This window comes from Sarcophilus harrisii, chromosome 1 (genome assembly GCF_902635505.1).
Source record: "Sarcophilus harrisii chromosome 1, mSarHar1.11, whole genome shotgun sequence".
NCBI lineage: Eukaryota > Metazoa > Chordata > Mammalia > Dasyuromorphia > Dasyuridae > Sarcophilus > Sarcophilus harrisii.
Genome location: NC_045426.1, coordinates 493,353,228 through 493,370,395, shown reverse-complemented (window position 1 = coordinate 493,370,395; position 17,168 = coordinate 493,353,228). Strand labels below are relative to the sequence as shown.

Genomic DNA, 17,168 nt, shown 5'->3' with positions numbered 1-17,168 from the left:
ATCCTTCAGCAGAAAAGTTGGTCATTTATTGAAACAAAGAATTTTCAAGTGTTCATGATGAAGAGACCAGAGCAGAATGAAAAATTTGGTTTTCCATTACAGGATTCTGGAGAAGCATAACGAAGTAATTAGGAAAGTGATATCTTGAATGATTTAATAAGGTTTATTTATTTACATTCCTACATGGGAAAATGATATTTGAAACTTATGAGAATGTTCTCATTATTATTATTATTATTATTATTCGAAAAGAGTATATATAAATAAAGATGACAATATTACCTAAACTAATCTATTTATTTAGCGCTATACCAATCAGACTCCCAAAAAACTATTTTAATGGCCTAGAATAAAATAACAACAAAAGGTCAAGAATTTCAAGGGAATTAATGAAAAAAAAATCAAATGAAGGTGGCTTAGCTGTACCAGATCTAAAATTATATTATAGAGCAGCAGTTACCAAAACCATTTGGGTATTGGCTAAGGAATAGATTAGTTGATCAGTGGAATAGGTTAGGTTCAAGGGATAAAATAGTCAACAAATATAGCAACCTAGTCTTTGACAAACCCAAAGACCCCAGCTTTTGGGATAAGAACTTACTGTTTGATAAAAATTGCTGGGAAAATTGGAAACTTATATGGCAGAAACTAAGCATTGATCCACACTTAACACCATACACCAAGATAAGGTCAAAATGGGTTCATGACCTAGGCATAAAGAATGAAATTATTAATAAATTAGAGGAACACAGGATAGTTTACCTCTCAGACCTGTGGAAGGGGAAGGACTTTATGACCAAAGCAGAACTAGAGATCATTACTGATCACAAAATAGAAAATTTCGATTATACCAAACTGAAAAGTTTTTGTACAAACAAAACTAATGCAGACAAGATTAGAAGGGAAGCAATAAACTGGGAAAATATTTTTACAGTCAAAGGTTCTGATAAAGGCCCCATTTCCAAAATATATAGAGAATTAACTCTTAATTTATAAAAAATCAAGCCATTCTCCAATTGAAAAATGGTCAAAGGATATGAACAGACAATTCTCAGATGAAGAAATTGAAACTATTTCTAGTCATATGAAAAGATGCTCCAAGTCATTATTAATCAGAGAAATGCAAATTAAGACAACTCTAAGATACCACTACACACCTGTCAGATTGGCTAAGATGACAGGAAAAAATAATGATGACTGTTGGAGGGGATGTGGGAAAACTGGGACATTGATGCATTGTTGGTGGAGTTGTGAACGAATCCAACCATTTTGGAGAGTAGTTTGGAACTATGCTCAAAAAGTTATCAAACTGTGCATACCCTTTGATCCAGCAGTGTTACTACTGGGATTATATCCCAAAGAGATTATAAAGAAGGGAAAGGGACCTGTATGTGCACGAATGTTTGTGGCAGCCCTTTTTATAGTGGCTAGAAACTGGAAACTGAATGGATGTCCATCAGTTGGAGAATGGCTGAATAAATTGTGGTATATGAATATTATGGAATATTACTGTTCTGTAAGAAATGACCAACAGGATGATTTCAGAAAGGCCTGGAGAGACTTACACGAACTGATGCTGAGTGAAATGAGTAGGACCAGGAGATCATTATATACTTCAACAACAATACAATATGACGACCAGTTCTGATGGACCTGGCCATCCTCAGCAACGAGATCAACCAAATTATTTCCAATGGAGCAGTAATGAACTGAACCAGCTACGCCCAGAGAAAGAACTCTGGGAGATGACTAAAACCATTACATTGAATTCCTAATCCCTATATTTATGCCCACCTGCATTTTGATTTCCTTCACAAGCTAATTGTACAATATTTCAGAGTCTGATTCTTTTTATACAGCAAAATAATGTTTTGGTCATGTATACTTATTGTGTATCTAATTTATATTTTAATGTATTTAACATCTACTGGTCATCCTGCCATCTAGGGGAGGGGGTGGGGGGGGTAAGAGGTGAAAAATTGGAACAAAAGGTTTGGCAATTGTTAACGCTGTAAAGTTACCCATGCATATAACCTGCAAATAAAAGGCTATTAAATAAAAAAATAAAATTAAAAAAAAAAAAGAAAAGAGTATATATAGACAGAGGGCACAGATGGAAGTTCAATATGAAAGGATAATATCAAAGGCAAGAAAATGTTTTTTTACAGTAAAGGGGAGGAGGAAGGAGAGAGTGAACGAACCTTACTCTCATCAGAATTGGCTCAAATAGGAAATAATAAACATATTCAGTAGTGGTGTAGAAATAAATCTATCTTACCCTGCAGGAAGATACGAGGGGAATGGATTTATAGGAAGGGGGAAAGGGTGATTTTTTTAAAAGGGGCATTTTGGGGGGAAGGAGTGGTCACTTTTGAGGAGGGAGAGGGTGAAAGAGAATAAACGGGGGAAATACAGTTAGCAGTAGTAAGTGTAAAATTTTTTTTGAATCAAGTTTCTCTGGGAAATAATGAGCAGGGATGCTCTCAGGAAAAAACAAAACAAAAACAAAAAACAGAACCTTAAAAAGTCTCCCATTGATCAAAGTGAAATATACAAATTAATAGCAATGTTCTGGGATGACCAACTGTAAATAAATGACTGTTATTCTCAGTAGTACAATCATTCACACCTTCTGGAGTACTTATGATGAAAAATTGTACTTGTATCCACAGAAGGAACTTATTGAGTCTGAATATAGAGCAAAACATTCTCTATTTCTCTGTCTCTTCTTTATTTTTAACCTAATTTTTCTTGAGTGTTTTTATTTTCATTAGGGTAGGAGATCTGTGTTTTCTTTTACAACTTGACTTTTATGGAAATGTTTTACATAATTTCACATGTGGTTTCTTAATTGTGGGTTGGGAAAAGGGAGAAAAACTAGACCTCAAAAATCTTAAAAACAAAGTAAAAAAAAGTTTTGAATATAACCAGGGGAAAAATATTAAATTTCTTTAAAAAAGGAAAAAAGTTAGCTTTTAATGTTGCTGCTACCTCTAATCTAATATCCTTTTTTCCTTTCTCAGTCAAGTTCTGGAAAAGGTTTTCTGTACCTAATGGTTCCATTTCCACTTTTTCTAAACACTTTGCAATTTTGCTTCTTTATGTAACTGAAACTTCTTTTTCCAGTTATTTATTTGGGTCTTCCTTTATTTTTGTAAATGTTTTCTTACAGTTGTATGCCAGTGCCATTTAATGGATAAAGAACCAGACTTAAAGCCAGAATATCTGAGTTTAAATCCTACGTCTGATACATTATAAGCGTGTGAACCCTGAGCAAGTCACTTAATCTACTTGTCATAGTTCATTCTCTTAAAACTAAAAGTTGAAGAGGGAATTAATTCACTCGTTCCCTATTCACTCCCTCCCCCACAAAAAAGAAAAATCATACATCTAGCTCTTGTTTATATAACATGTAATCTTATCACATAAGTCCTGTGTATAAGTATTTTAATTCCTAAAATACTTTATGCTTTTTATGGTTACTTTAAATGGAGTTTAGCGTTCTTCACTTTTTTTTTATTTTATTTTATTAAGAGTATATATATAAAATGAAGCTAAATTTTGTGGATTTAGTTTGTATTCTGCTATTTTGCTGAATCTAATAATCATCTTCATTAGTTTTCTTCATTGATTTTCTTAGTTTTTTATGCAAACCATTACATATATTGCACATAGGGATAATTTTGGTCTATATTGTCTCTGCTTATTTCCTTCCTCCCCATTTAGTTTTATTTTAGCTGTCATTTCTATTATTATTTCAAATAATTGCAAAAAAGTAAATGTGGTTCCAAAATAAGCACCCATAATATTTTCTATTTGGAACCCATTTAATGAACTGCAACAGAAGATTGGAAGGACCAACCCTAACTACAGGAAGATGCCTTTGGTAATTCCTCTGTACATGTGAAATCTCTTGTCTCTTATTCTGTGTGGGTTTTTTTTTTTTTTTTTTTTTTTTTTTTGGAAACTAAACATTAGAAAAAAAATAGATTTCACTAAACCATATGGATTGAAATCCTAAATATAAGCCCGAAATCCTATAGGGGATACATATAATAGCTTGCCTGTCTGTCGAGATGTGTAAAATTGACATTTGATATAATTTAAAAAATACATATTCAATTTGGTATCTTGATGCTTTGTAGTATCATGCCATAAATTCATTTGTTTTAGATTTTAGAATTTGTATTCAGTGTGAGTGATGTCATTTTAGAGAAAATAGTTTCATGTCAAGAATTAATGGAGCAGTAAAACATGACTATTATGTCTTGCATATTTTTAAACTGTTTGAAAGGAAATTTACTGGAGAAAAAAGGATCAAAAGGAGGAAGCATTTATAATAAATGAAGCTAATGATTATTTGCTTTCCTAGTGGAAATGGTTGACATACATTAATTACCCTTCTTCAAAATGAAAATAATAAAACCTGTAAATTATATTATTAATGTGCTTTGGAGTCAATGGATTAAGTTGTGATGACCGCGTATTTTAAAATCAGCCAGAGTCAGGAATTCAGGTTAAGGGAAAATCTTCAATCTTTATTCTCAGTAAAGGTAAAGAAGGATCAGAGGTGAAGGGGGGAATCACGCAATATGTGCAGCTGCAACAGGAAGCCAGCCAGCCTTCTTTCCCCGCCTCTCTTCCTGCCCCTCTGCCTCCACCCACCAAAATTGTCATTTCCTATACAACACATTAGGACTTGCACAAAGAGTGGGTGGGGGCCATTCTTTCTCCAAGCATATATATTAATAGAGTATGGTCCAATTACTATTTAGCCTCACGTGCTTGGGACCTCAGTGCACCAACTCGAGCTTCAGCCCATTACATTAAGTGAATGTGGTTAACATATTTGAGTCATCAAATGTTATCGTTCTTTATGTGAAAATCCAGAAATATAAAAAGTAATAGTTGTAATAATAAATAGAAAATATTTACCTTAATGTTGAGGCTTTTTGTCTATCACTTAATGAGACTTTTTATATGCCCTCAATTCTATATCAATTTTAAAAATTTGCCTTGCCCAAATAAGATTTTTTTCTTCCTTTTAGCTCTTGGTTCGTGCAGGTGCTAAACTGGATATACAAGATAAAGATGGGGATACTCCCTTGCATGAAGCTCTGAGACATCATACTTTATCACAGCTCCGTCAGCTCCAAGATATGCAGGATGTAGGGAAAGTAGATACAGCCTGGGAACCATCTAAAAACACAGTAAGTATATTATTTACTTAAATTTCCCTTATCATTTTTACAAAGTTCTGAAGGTACACTTATTACTAAATCATTTTAGTTAATTCCTCAAAATAAAATACTAATACTTTTCTACCCTTTTCCAACTGGTTTTGTTAAAAAAACAAACAAAAAATCACCACACACATACACACAACAAAAACATAATAAGTAATTATAGGGTTAATTCATGATCATGAATTTTGATGGTTACTATGGTAACTGATAGGCAGCTTTATCTTGGAAAGAGTATTCACTCTAAAGTATTCACTCTAAAGTTAGAGGACTTGAGTTAAGAGCTTAGACATACTTCATTAATTTTACACCTTTCTGGCATTGAGCAAGTCACTTAACTTCCCTAGGTTTCAGTTTTCTTGTCTGTAAAATGAGGAAGATGGACAATCATTTTATCATTTTAGTTTCATTTTAGTATCATTTTAGTTAAAGAGTTGATTATGAGGTTATAGCTCCCATGCAACCAAAGGAGGACTACTTAGATATTTAGCACAAGTAAGCCAGTAAAAAGTGAAACTTTTTATATATTGAATCTGTTCTTTCTGCTAATACAGATCATCTGCAACCCTTGATAGACTCCAGAGTACCAAAGTAGTGTTACCTTTGGCTTTAAATATTACAAAATTCCAGCAATATCACTTAATTGATGAACTGAGAGCCAAAGTTTTCTGCTAGGAATTGGATTGAGGAGATAGATTAATGGTTCCTGTATGTAACTCATCCACAGCCCTAGATTTTATTTTTTAATTGGACTCTGTAGTTCTTCTTTTCAGATTGGATAGCCTGAATTATCCTGTATCTAGATTTACTTGTCTCTTCCACCACTCATTTGTTAAAGCTACAATCTTTCTATCCCATATTTGCAGAGAATTTCATTGATAGTAAGTACTACTTTATTATATAGAAAATGTAAAATAGATAATTTTTTCTTTAGATTTCTTTAGTTTATTTTCTAAGCAGTATTAGGAAGTCTTAGGGTTTGTTTTATCCTTTTAAATCTTTGTGTTTCATTTAAGTACTTGATCCTTGAAAAGTTTACAATTGGTCCATATTTTTATCCATACAGCTTAACAAAATCTTTCTTTTAAGTCTTCTGCTGGAAAATTTCTGTTTATACTTTAATGAAATGAGATCAGAATGCTGATTTTACAAGAATGTTATCATATTATTTCAACATAAAAAAGGAACATAACATAATTCAGCATTTTAAAAAAGTGATCTTTTTTCTTTAAACAATGGAATTTTCATCTCTCCATATTATTAAATGAAAATGATTGAAAACATTGATTTTTCAGGTAAGAGATATATGTACTTCATTCTTGCTAGGAAGTATGTGAAGTTTCCCAGTAATTGTTGGCAAACTTTTAGTAGTTGTCTTTTCCCCTTCAGCAGTGTTGAAATGAAAGTAATTTATTTAAAATAGTGAGAAGGAAACAATTCAGGTGTCGGGCATGGTAGTATTAGATGATTTTGTCAAAGATGTTAACTGAAAGAATACTGTTATACTTAAAAATTTTGTGATTTTTCTACTTAAAGATTAGATTTTAGTGTGTGAATAATAAGCACAAAACAATGTAAAACTTAAAACATAAGGAAGATTCAAAATTTGCCCGCTATATTTCTGACAAGTAGTATCAGATTAATTTCTTTGCTTTCTACCTCCCCAACCCCCTGAATTTAACTTGTTCCTACCTCTGTTTATTTGAATCTTATTATTTGTCTATAATATGTCCTCTTCAGGAAACATTTTCTGATTGTACCTTTGTTCCCTGTCATCTTAGAACTTATATATTCTGTTTATAATACATTAATTTGCCCATAGCAAGTAAATCACATATTTCTTAAAAACAAAGGTCATCCCTGTGGAAGGGGAAGGTTTTTATGACCAAAGCAGAACTAGAGATCATTACTGATCACAAAATAGAAAATTTCGATTATACCAAACTGAAAAGTTTTTGTACAAACAAAACTAATGCAGACAAGATTAGAAGGGAAGCAATAAACTGGGAAAATATTTTTACAGTCAAAGGTTCTGATAAAGGCCTCATTTCCAAAATATATAGAGAATTAACTCTAATTTATAAAAAATCAAGCCATTCTCCAATTGAAAAATGGTCAAAGGATATGAACAGACAATTCTCAGATGAAGAAATTGAAACTATTTCTAGTCATATGAAAAGATGCTCCAAGTCATTATTAATCAGAGAAATGCAAATTAAGACAACTCTAAGATACCACTACACACCTGTCAGATTGGCTAAGATGACAGGAAAAAATAATGATGATTGTTGGAGGGGATGTGGGAAAACTGGGACATTGATTCATTGTTGGTGGAGTTGTGAACGAATCCAACCATTGGAGAGTAGTTTGGAACTATGCTCAAAAAGTTATCAAACTGTGCATACCCTTTGATCCAGCAGTGTTACTACTGGGATTATATCCCAAAGAGATTATAAAGAAGGGAAAGGGACCTGTATGTGCACGAATGTTTGTGGCAGCCCTTTTTGTAGTGGCTAGAAACTGGAAACTGAATGGATGTCCATCAGTTGGAGAATGGCTGAATAAATTGTGGTATATGAAAATTATGGAATATTACTGTTCTGTAAGAAATGACCAACAGGATGATTTCAGAAAGGCCTGGAGAGACTTACACGAACTGATGCTGAGTGAAATGAGCAGGACCAGGAGATCATTATATACTTCAACAACAATACTAGATGATGACCAGTCCTGATGGATCAGGCCATCCTCAGCAACGAGATCAACCAAATCATTTCTAATGGAGCAGTAATGAACTGAACTAGCTATACCCAGAAAAAGAACTCTGGGAGATGACTAAAAACCATTACATTGAATTCCCAGTCCCTATATTTATGCACACCTGCATCTTTTATTTCCTTCACAAGCTAATTGTACAATAATTCAGAGTCTGATTCTTTTTGTACAGCAAAATAATGTTTTGGTCATGTATACTTATTGTGTATCTAAGTTATATTTTAATATATTTAACATCTACTGGTCATCCTGCCATTTAGGGGAGGGGGTGGGGGGGGGTAAGAGGTGAAAAATTGGAACAAGAGGTTTGGCAATTGTTAATGCTGTAAAGTTACCCATGTATATATCCTGTAAATTAAAGGCTATTAAATAAAAAAAAAAAAAAAAGAAAAAAAGAAAAAAAAAAAAAAAAAAAACAAAGGTCATCAAGCCTTTAGTGAATACTAACCAATTTATGATAAATGCATAGAATTTTTTCTATTTTTTTTGTCTTAATGCAAATTATACTGGGAATATAGCTATAAAAGCATGTTTTCTCTTTGACTTAGAAAAATAAATTTAAATATATAGAAATTAAACATGAAGGATGAGAAAGCATTTATAACTGTTTTAAAGTTGCCATTTTTGTGTTAAGATGTGAAACTATATTTTCACAGCAGCGATTATTGTTTGTTTGTTTGTTTGTTTTTTTCAGTTAATAATGGGACTTGGTACACAAGGGGCAGAGAAGAAGAGTGCAGCATCTATTGCCTGCTTCTTAGCAGCCAATGGAGCTGATCTTAGCATTCGAAATAAGAAGGGTCAGTCTCCACTTGATTTGTGTCCTGATCCTAGCCTCTGTAAAGCACTGGCCAAGTGTCACAAAGAAAAAGTCAGGTATGGTTAAGTTTTGATCCATTGAATCTGATGTATTTTATAATAATGTGGTTTCTAGCATTATGCAAGAACTATAAAAACCTTATTTTTTACTACCAGATTTTAAAATATAAGTCTTGGGAGCTTTCTCAAGTGAAATGGGAGTCAAAACAAATGCTATAACATATTTGCTTGAAGTCTCATATGGGACAAACTTGTTTACTGAAATCTTAAAAATTAGTAGCCTGCTAATTTATTTCTGTCCTTAAAAATTAGTTGATATTGTTGTCAGCGTGTGTGCACATCAGTAGGTATTATCTTCATCAGTGAGCAGAATCCAAACTTACATGTATTATAGAACTTAAGTCTTTCTCTACCATTTGGATCTTAATATTATAGAGGTGCTTATATCTCTGCCTTTCCTTTATCAGTTTATAATTCATGAGACTCCCTCCCTTACTAGTTAAACATGTTAAAGTATTGCCCGTCTCTAAGAAACATTTGCCAAACTTACCTGTTCCCTGATGACCGCATCATTTTGATTTTATCTTTAAAATGTTAGTTCTCAAAGTTATCCACTCTCAATAGATACTTTTATTTTCATAACTTCATTTCAGTACCTAATATCGCAGTCTACTCAATTCTTCTTCACTGTGGATTTTTGTACTCTCTGCTTATAATTCTTTTTTCTTCCCCCATCCCACTCCCAGAGCCAGTGTTAACAAGTCTATCAGTTTTACCTTTGTAACATCTTTCATATAGGTCCCCCTTGTTCCCTGATGTTGCCACCACCTTCACGCTGGCCCTTATTTCCCCATGTTTAGACTATTGCAATAATTTACTGGTTGGTGTTCCTGCCACAAATCTTTCTTTACTCCAGTCAGCTGTCAAAGTGATTTTTCTAAACTATAGGTTTAGAGATGTTCCACACACTAGCCATGCTCAGTAAACTCCATGGTTCCCTGTCACCTTCAAGACCAAACATAAAATCTGTTTGTATCTTAAAACCCTTCATAACCTAGCCTTCCCCTTTCCAGTCTTCTCACATCTTACACTTTGATCTTGGTTTCTTTGCCATTCCTTGAATAAGATACTTCATTTCCTGATTGGGCATTTTCACTGGTTGTCCTTTTATGTCTAGAATGCTTTCTCTCTTTCAGTTCTACCTCCTGGCTTCCTTGAATTCCTTCTAGTTTCAGTTAAAGTCCTGTATTCTACAGGAAGCATTTCCCAATATCTCTCTTCACCCTACCCCAATTTCTCTTAATTAATCTTTCCTCATGATTTCCTTCTTATCTTGTATATAGCATGTTTGTACATAGTTGTCTGCATGCTGCCTTCCAATTTAGATTGTGAGCTTCTTGAGGGTAGGGATTGTCTTTTGCCTCTTTTTGTATCCCATGTGCCCAGTAAGTACATATGTACCCAGTAGGTATCTATAATATTTGCATAATAAATGACTTAATTAACTCAATGAATAAATTATTGTAATTTAAATTCTTCTGATATTATAATATTCTAGGGAATGTTGAAATTCCTTCCCCCCCAGTGTTACTATATGAATTGTGTATTCCTGGATGGCAGGATTTTATTTCCTTTATACCTGTAATTCCCCGCTATGTCCTTAAGTTCTGTAGCTTTTTTTTTTATCATTTAATAAATATTATTGACTAGCTTCGTTCTATATAAAGAAATATATGAGTTAGATTTTTAGGTATCTGTGCTCCCTCTGCTGGCTCTATAAGAGATAAAATATTAAGATAGTTTTAAAAAATAAATAAGTTTTACTGACACCTTTGGTTTTTAACATTACTGCTATTTCGTGCTATGATTCTTTCCCCATTCTTTGCCAATTATAGTGACCCTTTCTGGTCCCAAATCAAGAAGCTGCTCTTATAGACGCCTGACTCTCTTCTGAGAAAAGTAGAATATATTTTGTCAGCTATTTTATTGGATTGGATAATTAGTTTTTTAAAAAAATACTTGAGTTTGGCTTCCCCTTTAAGAAATTTTTTCATTTATGTTGTGCTTAGTGAACAATATTTTTTGATAATCTTGATCTCTTTGACTAGTATAATAGTAACTATTTAACTCTTATTAAGCAGCCTTCTTCGGTATGACCTAAGTTTTATTTTTTAAAGATTTTTTTTTCAATTTTTATCTTTAATTTTAAGAAAATTATTTAGTAGTAAAAAATGGAAACGCATATATGAGACTCTAAATAAATATTTCTTTTCCCCCATTAAGTAACTAAAATTATGTGCCATCCTAAGATAGTTCTTAATCTTAATATTTGATTTTAATAATTAGATTTACATTGGTTGAAATTTTATTAGAGGTTGTTAAAAGAATAATTAATTGTGATTAAGCAATAAGCCTGATTGAGGATATTTTGTCTTTTTAGTGGTCAAGTGGGTTCAAGGAGTCCTTCTATGATCAGTAATGATTCAGAAACTTTAGAGGAATGTATGGTATGTTCAGATATGAAGCGAGATACTCTTTTTGGCCCATGTGGACATATTGCTACATGTTCTCTGTGTTCTCCACGTGTCAAGAAATGCCTCATTTGTAAAGAACAAGTTCAGTCTAGGACAAAGGTAACTTCTATATATTTTCCTTGGTTTCTTTTATCCATTTTTAGCTCTTTAAGGAAGTTTTAATGATAAATGATATTGTTTATAGCTACTGTGTCGGTCAAATTATTTCTCAGTGTAACAAAACTCAAAAATGGAAATGGAGTAAGAATATGTGTTCCATTACTGTTCTTTGTTTACATATGTATAGGGTTTGTGTATATTTGAAAAAGAAAAAATTTGTTTTTGAACAAAACCATGATTCTACTTTAGGTATGGCATTTTGAGTTGTCATAACTTTATTTTAAATTTAGAAGTCAGGGCAACAAGCATTATGTTAAGTATTGGATATACAAAGAAAGGTAAATAGACAGTTCTTATTCTCAAGGAATTCACAATCTAATGAATGCTCCAGTAGGGTTAAGGAGTATTTAGTTCATGTAAAAGATGGGATTCTAGGGAGGACTTGTAGAAAACCAAGAGATAGAGATGAAGAAGAAGAGAATCCAGACAAAAGGGAGGATCATTGAAAATATTTTGATTTGAGAAAAAGTTTCTTCTGTGAGGAATAGCAAAGGAAAGTAGTGGCATTTAATTTAAAATGATCAGTAAGTACTTGGACACATGAGTTTGGAGGTTAGGACTGAATGTATAGATTTAAAAAATCATTTGCCATGAATCAGTGCCATGTTGTGGTGAAGGACCTCACATAGTTCAGTGAAACCATGAGCCATGTCATACAGGATTATCCAAGAGGTCGGTGGTACTGAAGAATTCTGACAAAAGGTAATCCCTTAGAGAAGAAAATGACAAATCACTCCAGTGTTTTTGCCAAGAAAACCCCAAGGACAGTATTAAAATGATAAAAATTGTCACATTGGAAGATGAATCCCTTAAATTGGAAGGTGCCCAGTATGCTACTGAGGAAGAGTATAAGACAAGTACAAATAATTTGCTCCAGTACTTTGAAGCAGCTGGACCAAAATCAAAAGATGTGAATGCATCTGATGACAAAAGAAAAGTCTGATGCTATAAAGATCAATATTGTGAAGGAACCTGGAGCGTAAGATTTATGAATCAAGGTAAGCTGGATGTGGTCAACAGAAGATGGAAATATCAAACATCTCAGTGAACCTAAATTCAGTGATCATTATTTATACTATATTTTGGGCAAAAATCCCTTAGGAGAAATAGAGGAAGAAGGAGAAGGGAGTAGCCCACATAGTTTAAAAAAAAAAAAAAAGAATTAAAAAAGTAATCCTGGGGTATAATCTCAAAAATGACAAAATGATATCTGTTCAAATCTAAAGCAGATTGTTCAAAATCAGTTATACAAGTCTGTGTTGCAACCACTGATGGCAAGGAGGCCAGAGTTGATCAGTTCTGTGAAGATCTATATTGTCTTCTAGCAGTAACACTCAAAAAAGATGTTATATTCATCATAGGAGATTGGCATGTTGAAATAGGAAATCAGAAAATAATTGGAATAAAAGACTAGTTTGGCCTTGGAATGCAAAATGCAAATGATACCACTCTGAAGACGGAAAGTGAAAAGTAATTTAAAAGGCTCTCAAAATAATTAAGAAGCTTCTTGATAAGGATGAAAGAGGAGATTGTAAAAGTTGGCTTAGAGTTTAACACTTAAAAAAAAAACAACCTAAAATCTTGACATCTGGTCGCATTACTTCCTGACAAATAAAGGGGAGGAAAAATGGAAGCAGTATCAGATTTTATTCTTGGGCTCAGTGACCAGACAGATGGTGACTGCAGCCATGAAATTAAAAGAAACTTGCTCCTTAGAAAAAGATGGCAAAATCTGGAGAGCATATTAAAAAGCAGAGACATCACTACCAAGATCCTTATAGTCAAAGCTCTGAGAGGTCGACTATATGGAGAGCTAAGTGCCACAGAATCTATACTTTTGAATTGTGATGCTGGAGAAAAGTTGAGATTCCCTTGGACAATGAGGAGTTCAAATGAGTCAATATTTAAATTAATTCAGGCTATTCACTGGAAGGTCAAATACTGAAACTGTAGCTTAAATACTTTTAAATAACACGTAATGAGAAGATGGGACTTGTCAGGAGAGACCTGATGTGAGAAAATATTGAAGGCAAAAGAGGAAGTAGAAGAGGATAAGATGGCTAGAGTTAGTGTCATGGACGCATTGAATGTGAATTTGGACACACTTTGGGAAATATATGATAGAAGGATCTGGCTTGCTTTAGTCTATGAGATTGCAACGTATTGGACACAACCGAATGAATAAATGACAAACACATAATCAAATCCCCTGGAAGTTGGAGAGATCACCAAGAAAAATAGCATAGAGATGGAAGAGAAAGAAGATCCAGGAAGAGTCTTGAATAAATCAATGGTTATGATCTGAATGAAGATTTGGCAAAGGAGACTGAGAAGGAGTGGTCATACAGGTAGGAGGAGAAGCAGGAGAATGTCACAGAAATCTAGAGGTAAAAGGAGTATCAAGGAGAAAAGTATGTTCAAAAAAATTTAGATGGAAGAGAGTGTCAAGAAGATGATTTACAGTGATAAAAAGGCTATTAGAATCGGCAATTAAAAACATTGGTAACTTTGGATTGAGCAGGTGAAGTTGGAAACTAGTCTATGGGTATGAATTTAAAAGAGTATGAGAAGAGATGAAAGGGGAAATGAAGTGGAGGCATCAATGGAAAACAGCAATCTCAGGTTTTTAGCCTAGAAGGCTAGTGGAGATGCCCAGGCTAAGTGAAGGCTTTTTGAAGATGGAGGAGACATGGGTGTGTTTGTAAGAAATACAAAAGCAGCCATTGTCAAGGAGAGAGAGAAGATAAGTGAGAGTAGGGGTGGGGTGCTAAAGGTGGGAGACACTGGAGAAGACAGGATAGAACAGTAACTTTTGTGCATGTAGAGGGGTTGGTCTTGAAGGTAAAGGGTTATCTCATTAAATGGGACAAGGATGAAGAAAGGGATGATGACAGAACTCATCTCAGTGATGTGTAAGATGAGAAAGGGAGAAGAGGGAGTTTTCAATGACCTTAATTTTTTCAGTAAATTATGAGGCAATGATGATTTGGGGAGGAGGTACAGGGATATAGACAAGAGCCTTCCTTATAACAGCTTTGTTATTACTTACATTTTATGTATGCGAATACTGTTTCTCCAATTTTGTGGCTTCCTCAAGGTAATTCTTGTGGTGGATCTGGAAGTTGGAGTCTCTGACTAATTCATACTTATTATTTTGAAAGGAGAAACTTGCAGTAATCTTTATTAAGTGAATGATGGTTTTTCTTTTTCTTTTTCTTTTTTTTTTTAAATTTGCAATAGCCAAATAATTGAGTTGTAGGCAGTTTTCCCTTTTATAAGAAAAGGTACAGGTTTCTCTAAAAAATGCAATTCTTTGTGCACTGCTTACATGGCTATTCTGTGCAATGTGTATTGTATTAATTGCTGGTGTTAAAAGGAAAACAAAACAAACTGCCTTCATAGCACTTATATTTGAATGTTAGTCAGATTGAAGAGGGGACCCCAAAACTCTAAAAATCCTTAAAGGAGAAAATCTCTTTCAACTCTGCCTGTGTAAGGGACCCTGCCCCAAGGGACAGTTTCATCCTTGTTATCTGGGTGGGTCAGCTCAGTCCTGAAACTCATTGAATTCAATTCAAATTCCAGCTCAAGCTGAAACCCTGTGATGAGCCAACTTGGAACTCCACCTACTAGCCCCCTTCAGCTTGTAGCCAAAGCTCCCATTATAAAAGAGCCAAACTAAAGCCTTCTTTTTGTAGAGGTTCCAAACATGCCATGCTATGCCATGCTTAGAATGCCAAGGACCTCTGTCCACTGGAATACTCTTTCTTGTGCCATCCTCCCTTTATCCTCACCTATTTCCTAACCAGACTTTATGCCTCTCTGTCAGGATTTCTAACCTTACTTCCAATCCCCATAATAAACTTCTTTTATCATTCTAAGTTTTCGAGTCTGTAAATTCTTTTACAGAGAACCTCTGCGCTGCCAGAAGGGAGTTCCCCAAACTCCCTACCTTTGTGCGGAATCCCAAGGGGTTGCAGGGGAGCCAAACCTCTCCATCTGGTTCTAGACCTTATCATTTAACTCCCTGAGCACCAGAAACTCTAATTTCATTTTGATTCTCTAAATCTAGACCTTATCAGTATTATATACACAAAGTAAATATAAAATAAATATGAAGCAATTTCAGGGGTAGAGAGAACATAAATAATTGGACAAAAAAAATAGACAAATAAGAGAAGATCTCTTGTGATAGAAATTGAGTCAAGCTTTGATGGAAGCTGGGACTTCAGCAAGGTAGAGGCAAGAAGGGGGGAAATTATAGGACAATTGATACTAAGGCACAGAGGGAAGTTGGAAATGTTTGTTTATGAACTAGCAAAAAGGCCAATTGAACTTGGAGCATTGAATGCATGAGGGAGCATAGTGTGCAGTCATTGTGAAAAGATAAGTTGGCACCAAATTGTGGCCAAATTTTTTCCTGGAGGCCATAGGAAACCATAGAAATGGTTAAGCATTTCTTATTGCAGAGAAATGATGAAGTCACATTTGTGCTTTATTTAGGAATATACATTTGATAGTTATTGATTGAATAGGGGAAAGTATGGAGGAAGAGAGAACAATTGGGAGCATTATAATAATCCCAGAGAGAGTTGTTGAGGGTTGAACTAGGGTGGTGACTATCTGTAATATTCTAGTTGGTTTTCTGGAGGTCTCTAGACCAGCATTCGTTTCAGTTCAGTAATCACCATGAGAATAGCCAGGTGTTAAAGTCCAAATTCTTTATTGCCTCCTTGCCTGGGGCTGGGCTGCTTTCTGGAGAGCCTTTCAGACCCGCCTTGGTCTCAGTGGGGGATGGGCAGGAGGCCAGCCACCACAGTGGTGTGAGATAAAGTGAATCTGTCTCTGAGTTTGTCCCAGTTTATATGCTCTTTTAAAATTACATTATCATAGGAGTGAATCTTGTAGAACTATACTAAGTACATGTCCTGAACTAGAGAACTCTTATGCACCATGCTAAACTAGATAATCATTGTTTTATCAATTCCACTGACTTAACACCTTGTAAGAATCCTTGTTTCAAGTACAAGAGTTCTGGCCCATAACAAGTATGAGTGGAGGAAATAGTTTAGATTGAGAGAGCTGTGACTGTAGAATAAAAAACAAATACCAAAAAAATTCCCCAAACCAAAAAGCTGATTTGTTATAGATAGGAAGTGAGTACGGAGAATGAAGAATAAGCATGACTTTGAGGGTCACTAGAACTATATTGCTGCCCTCACTCAAATAGGAAAATTTAAAGTATTTGGATTTAGGGGAAAAGAAGTGTGATATGTTTTAGATGCCTACAGGACATCTAGTTGGTGTTTGGGATTGATGCTTAGGAGAGGAGATATCAATTTTAGAGTTATTTTCATAGAAATCATAGTTGAACCTATAGGAACTGATACACCTAGAGAGTGTAGAAAAGAAGAAAGCCTAGCATAGAGCCCTGGAATTCACCTATATTTACATGGAGAATCCTGCATAGGAGATGCCAAAGGATGTTAGGCAGGGGGAGAGCCAGGAGAGAGAAATGTTATAAAACCGAGGGAGGAGAGAGACTATTCAGGAAAATGTGACCACTAAGTTTCAGAGTAGTCAATAGTAATAATAATAGAGATGATACTAATAATTACTCCTATTTATAGTATTTGAC

At 34.3% G+C, this 17,168-nt stretch overlaps 1 protein-coding gene across 1 annotated transcript in view; it reads left to right on the top strand.

Annotated features, from left to right (window-relative positions):
- Positions 1–17,168, top strand: part of MIB1 (mindbomb E3 ubiquitin protein ligase 1) — a 154,412-nt gene that overhangs the window by 120,664 nt on the left and 16,580 nt on the right. The window contains exons 15-17 of the mRNA XM_023496210.2: positions 5,049–5,210; positions 8,713–8,894; positions 11,278–11,470. Coding sequence (XP_023351978.1) covers positions 5,049–5,210; positions 8,713–8,894; positions 11,278–11,470 — 537 coding nt within the window. The remainder of the gene's footprint in view (positions 1–5,048; positions 5,211–8,712; positions 8,895–11,277; positions 11,471–17,168) is intronic.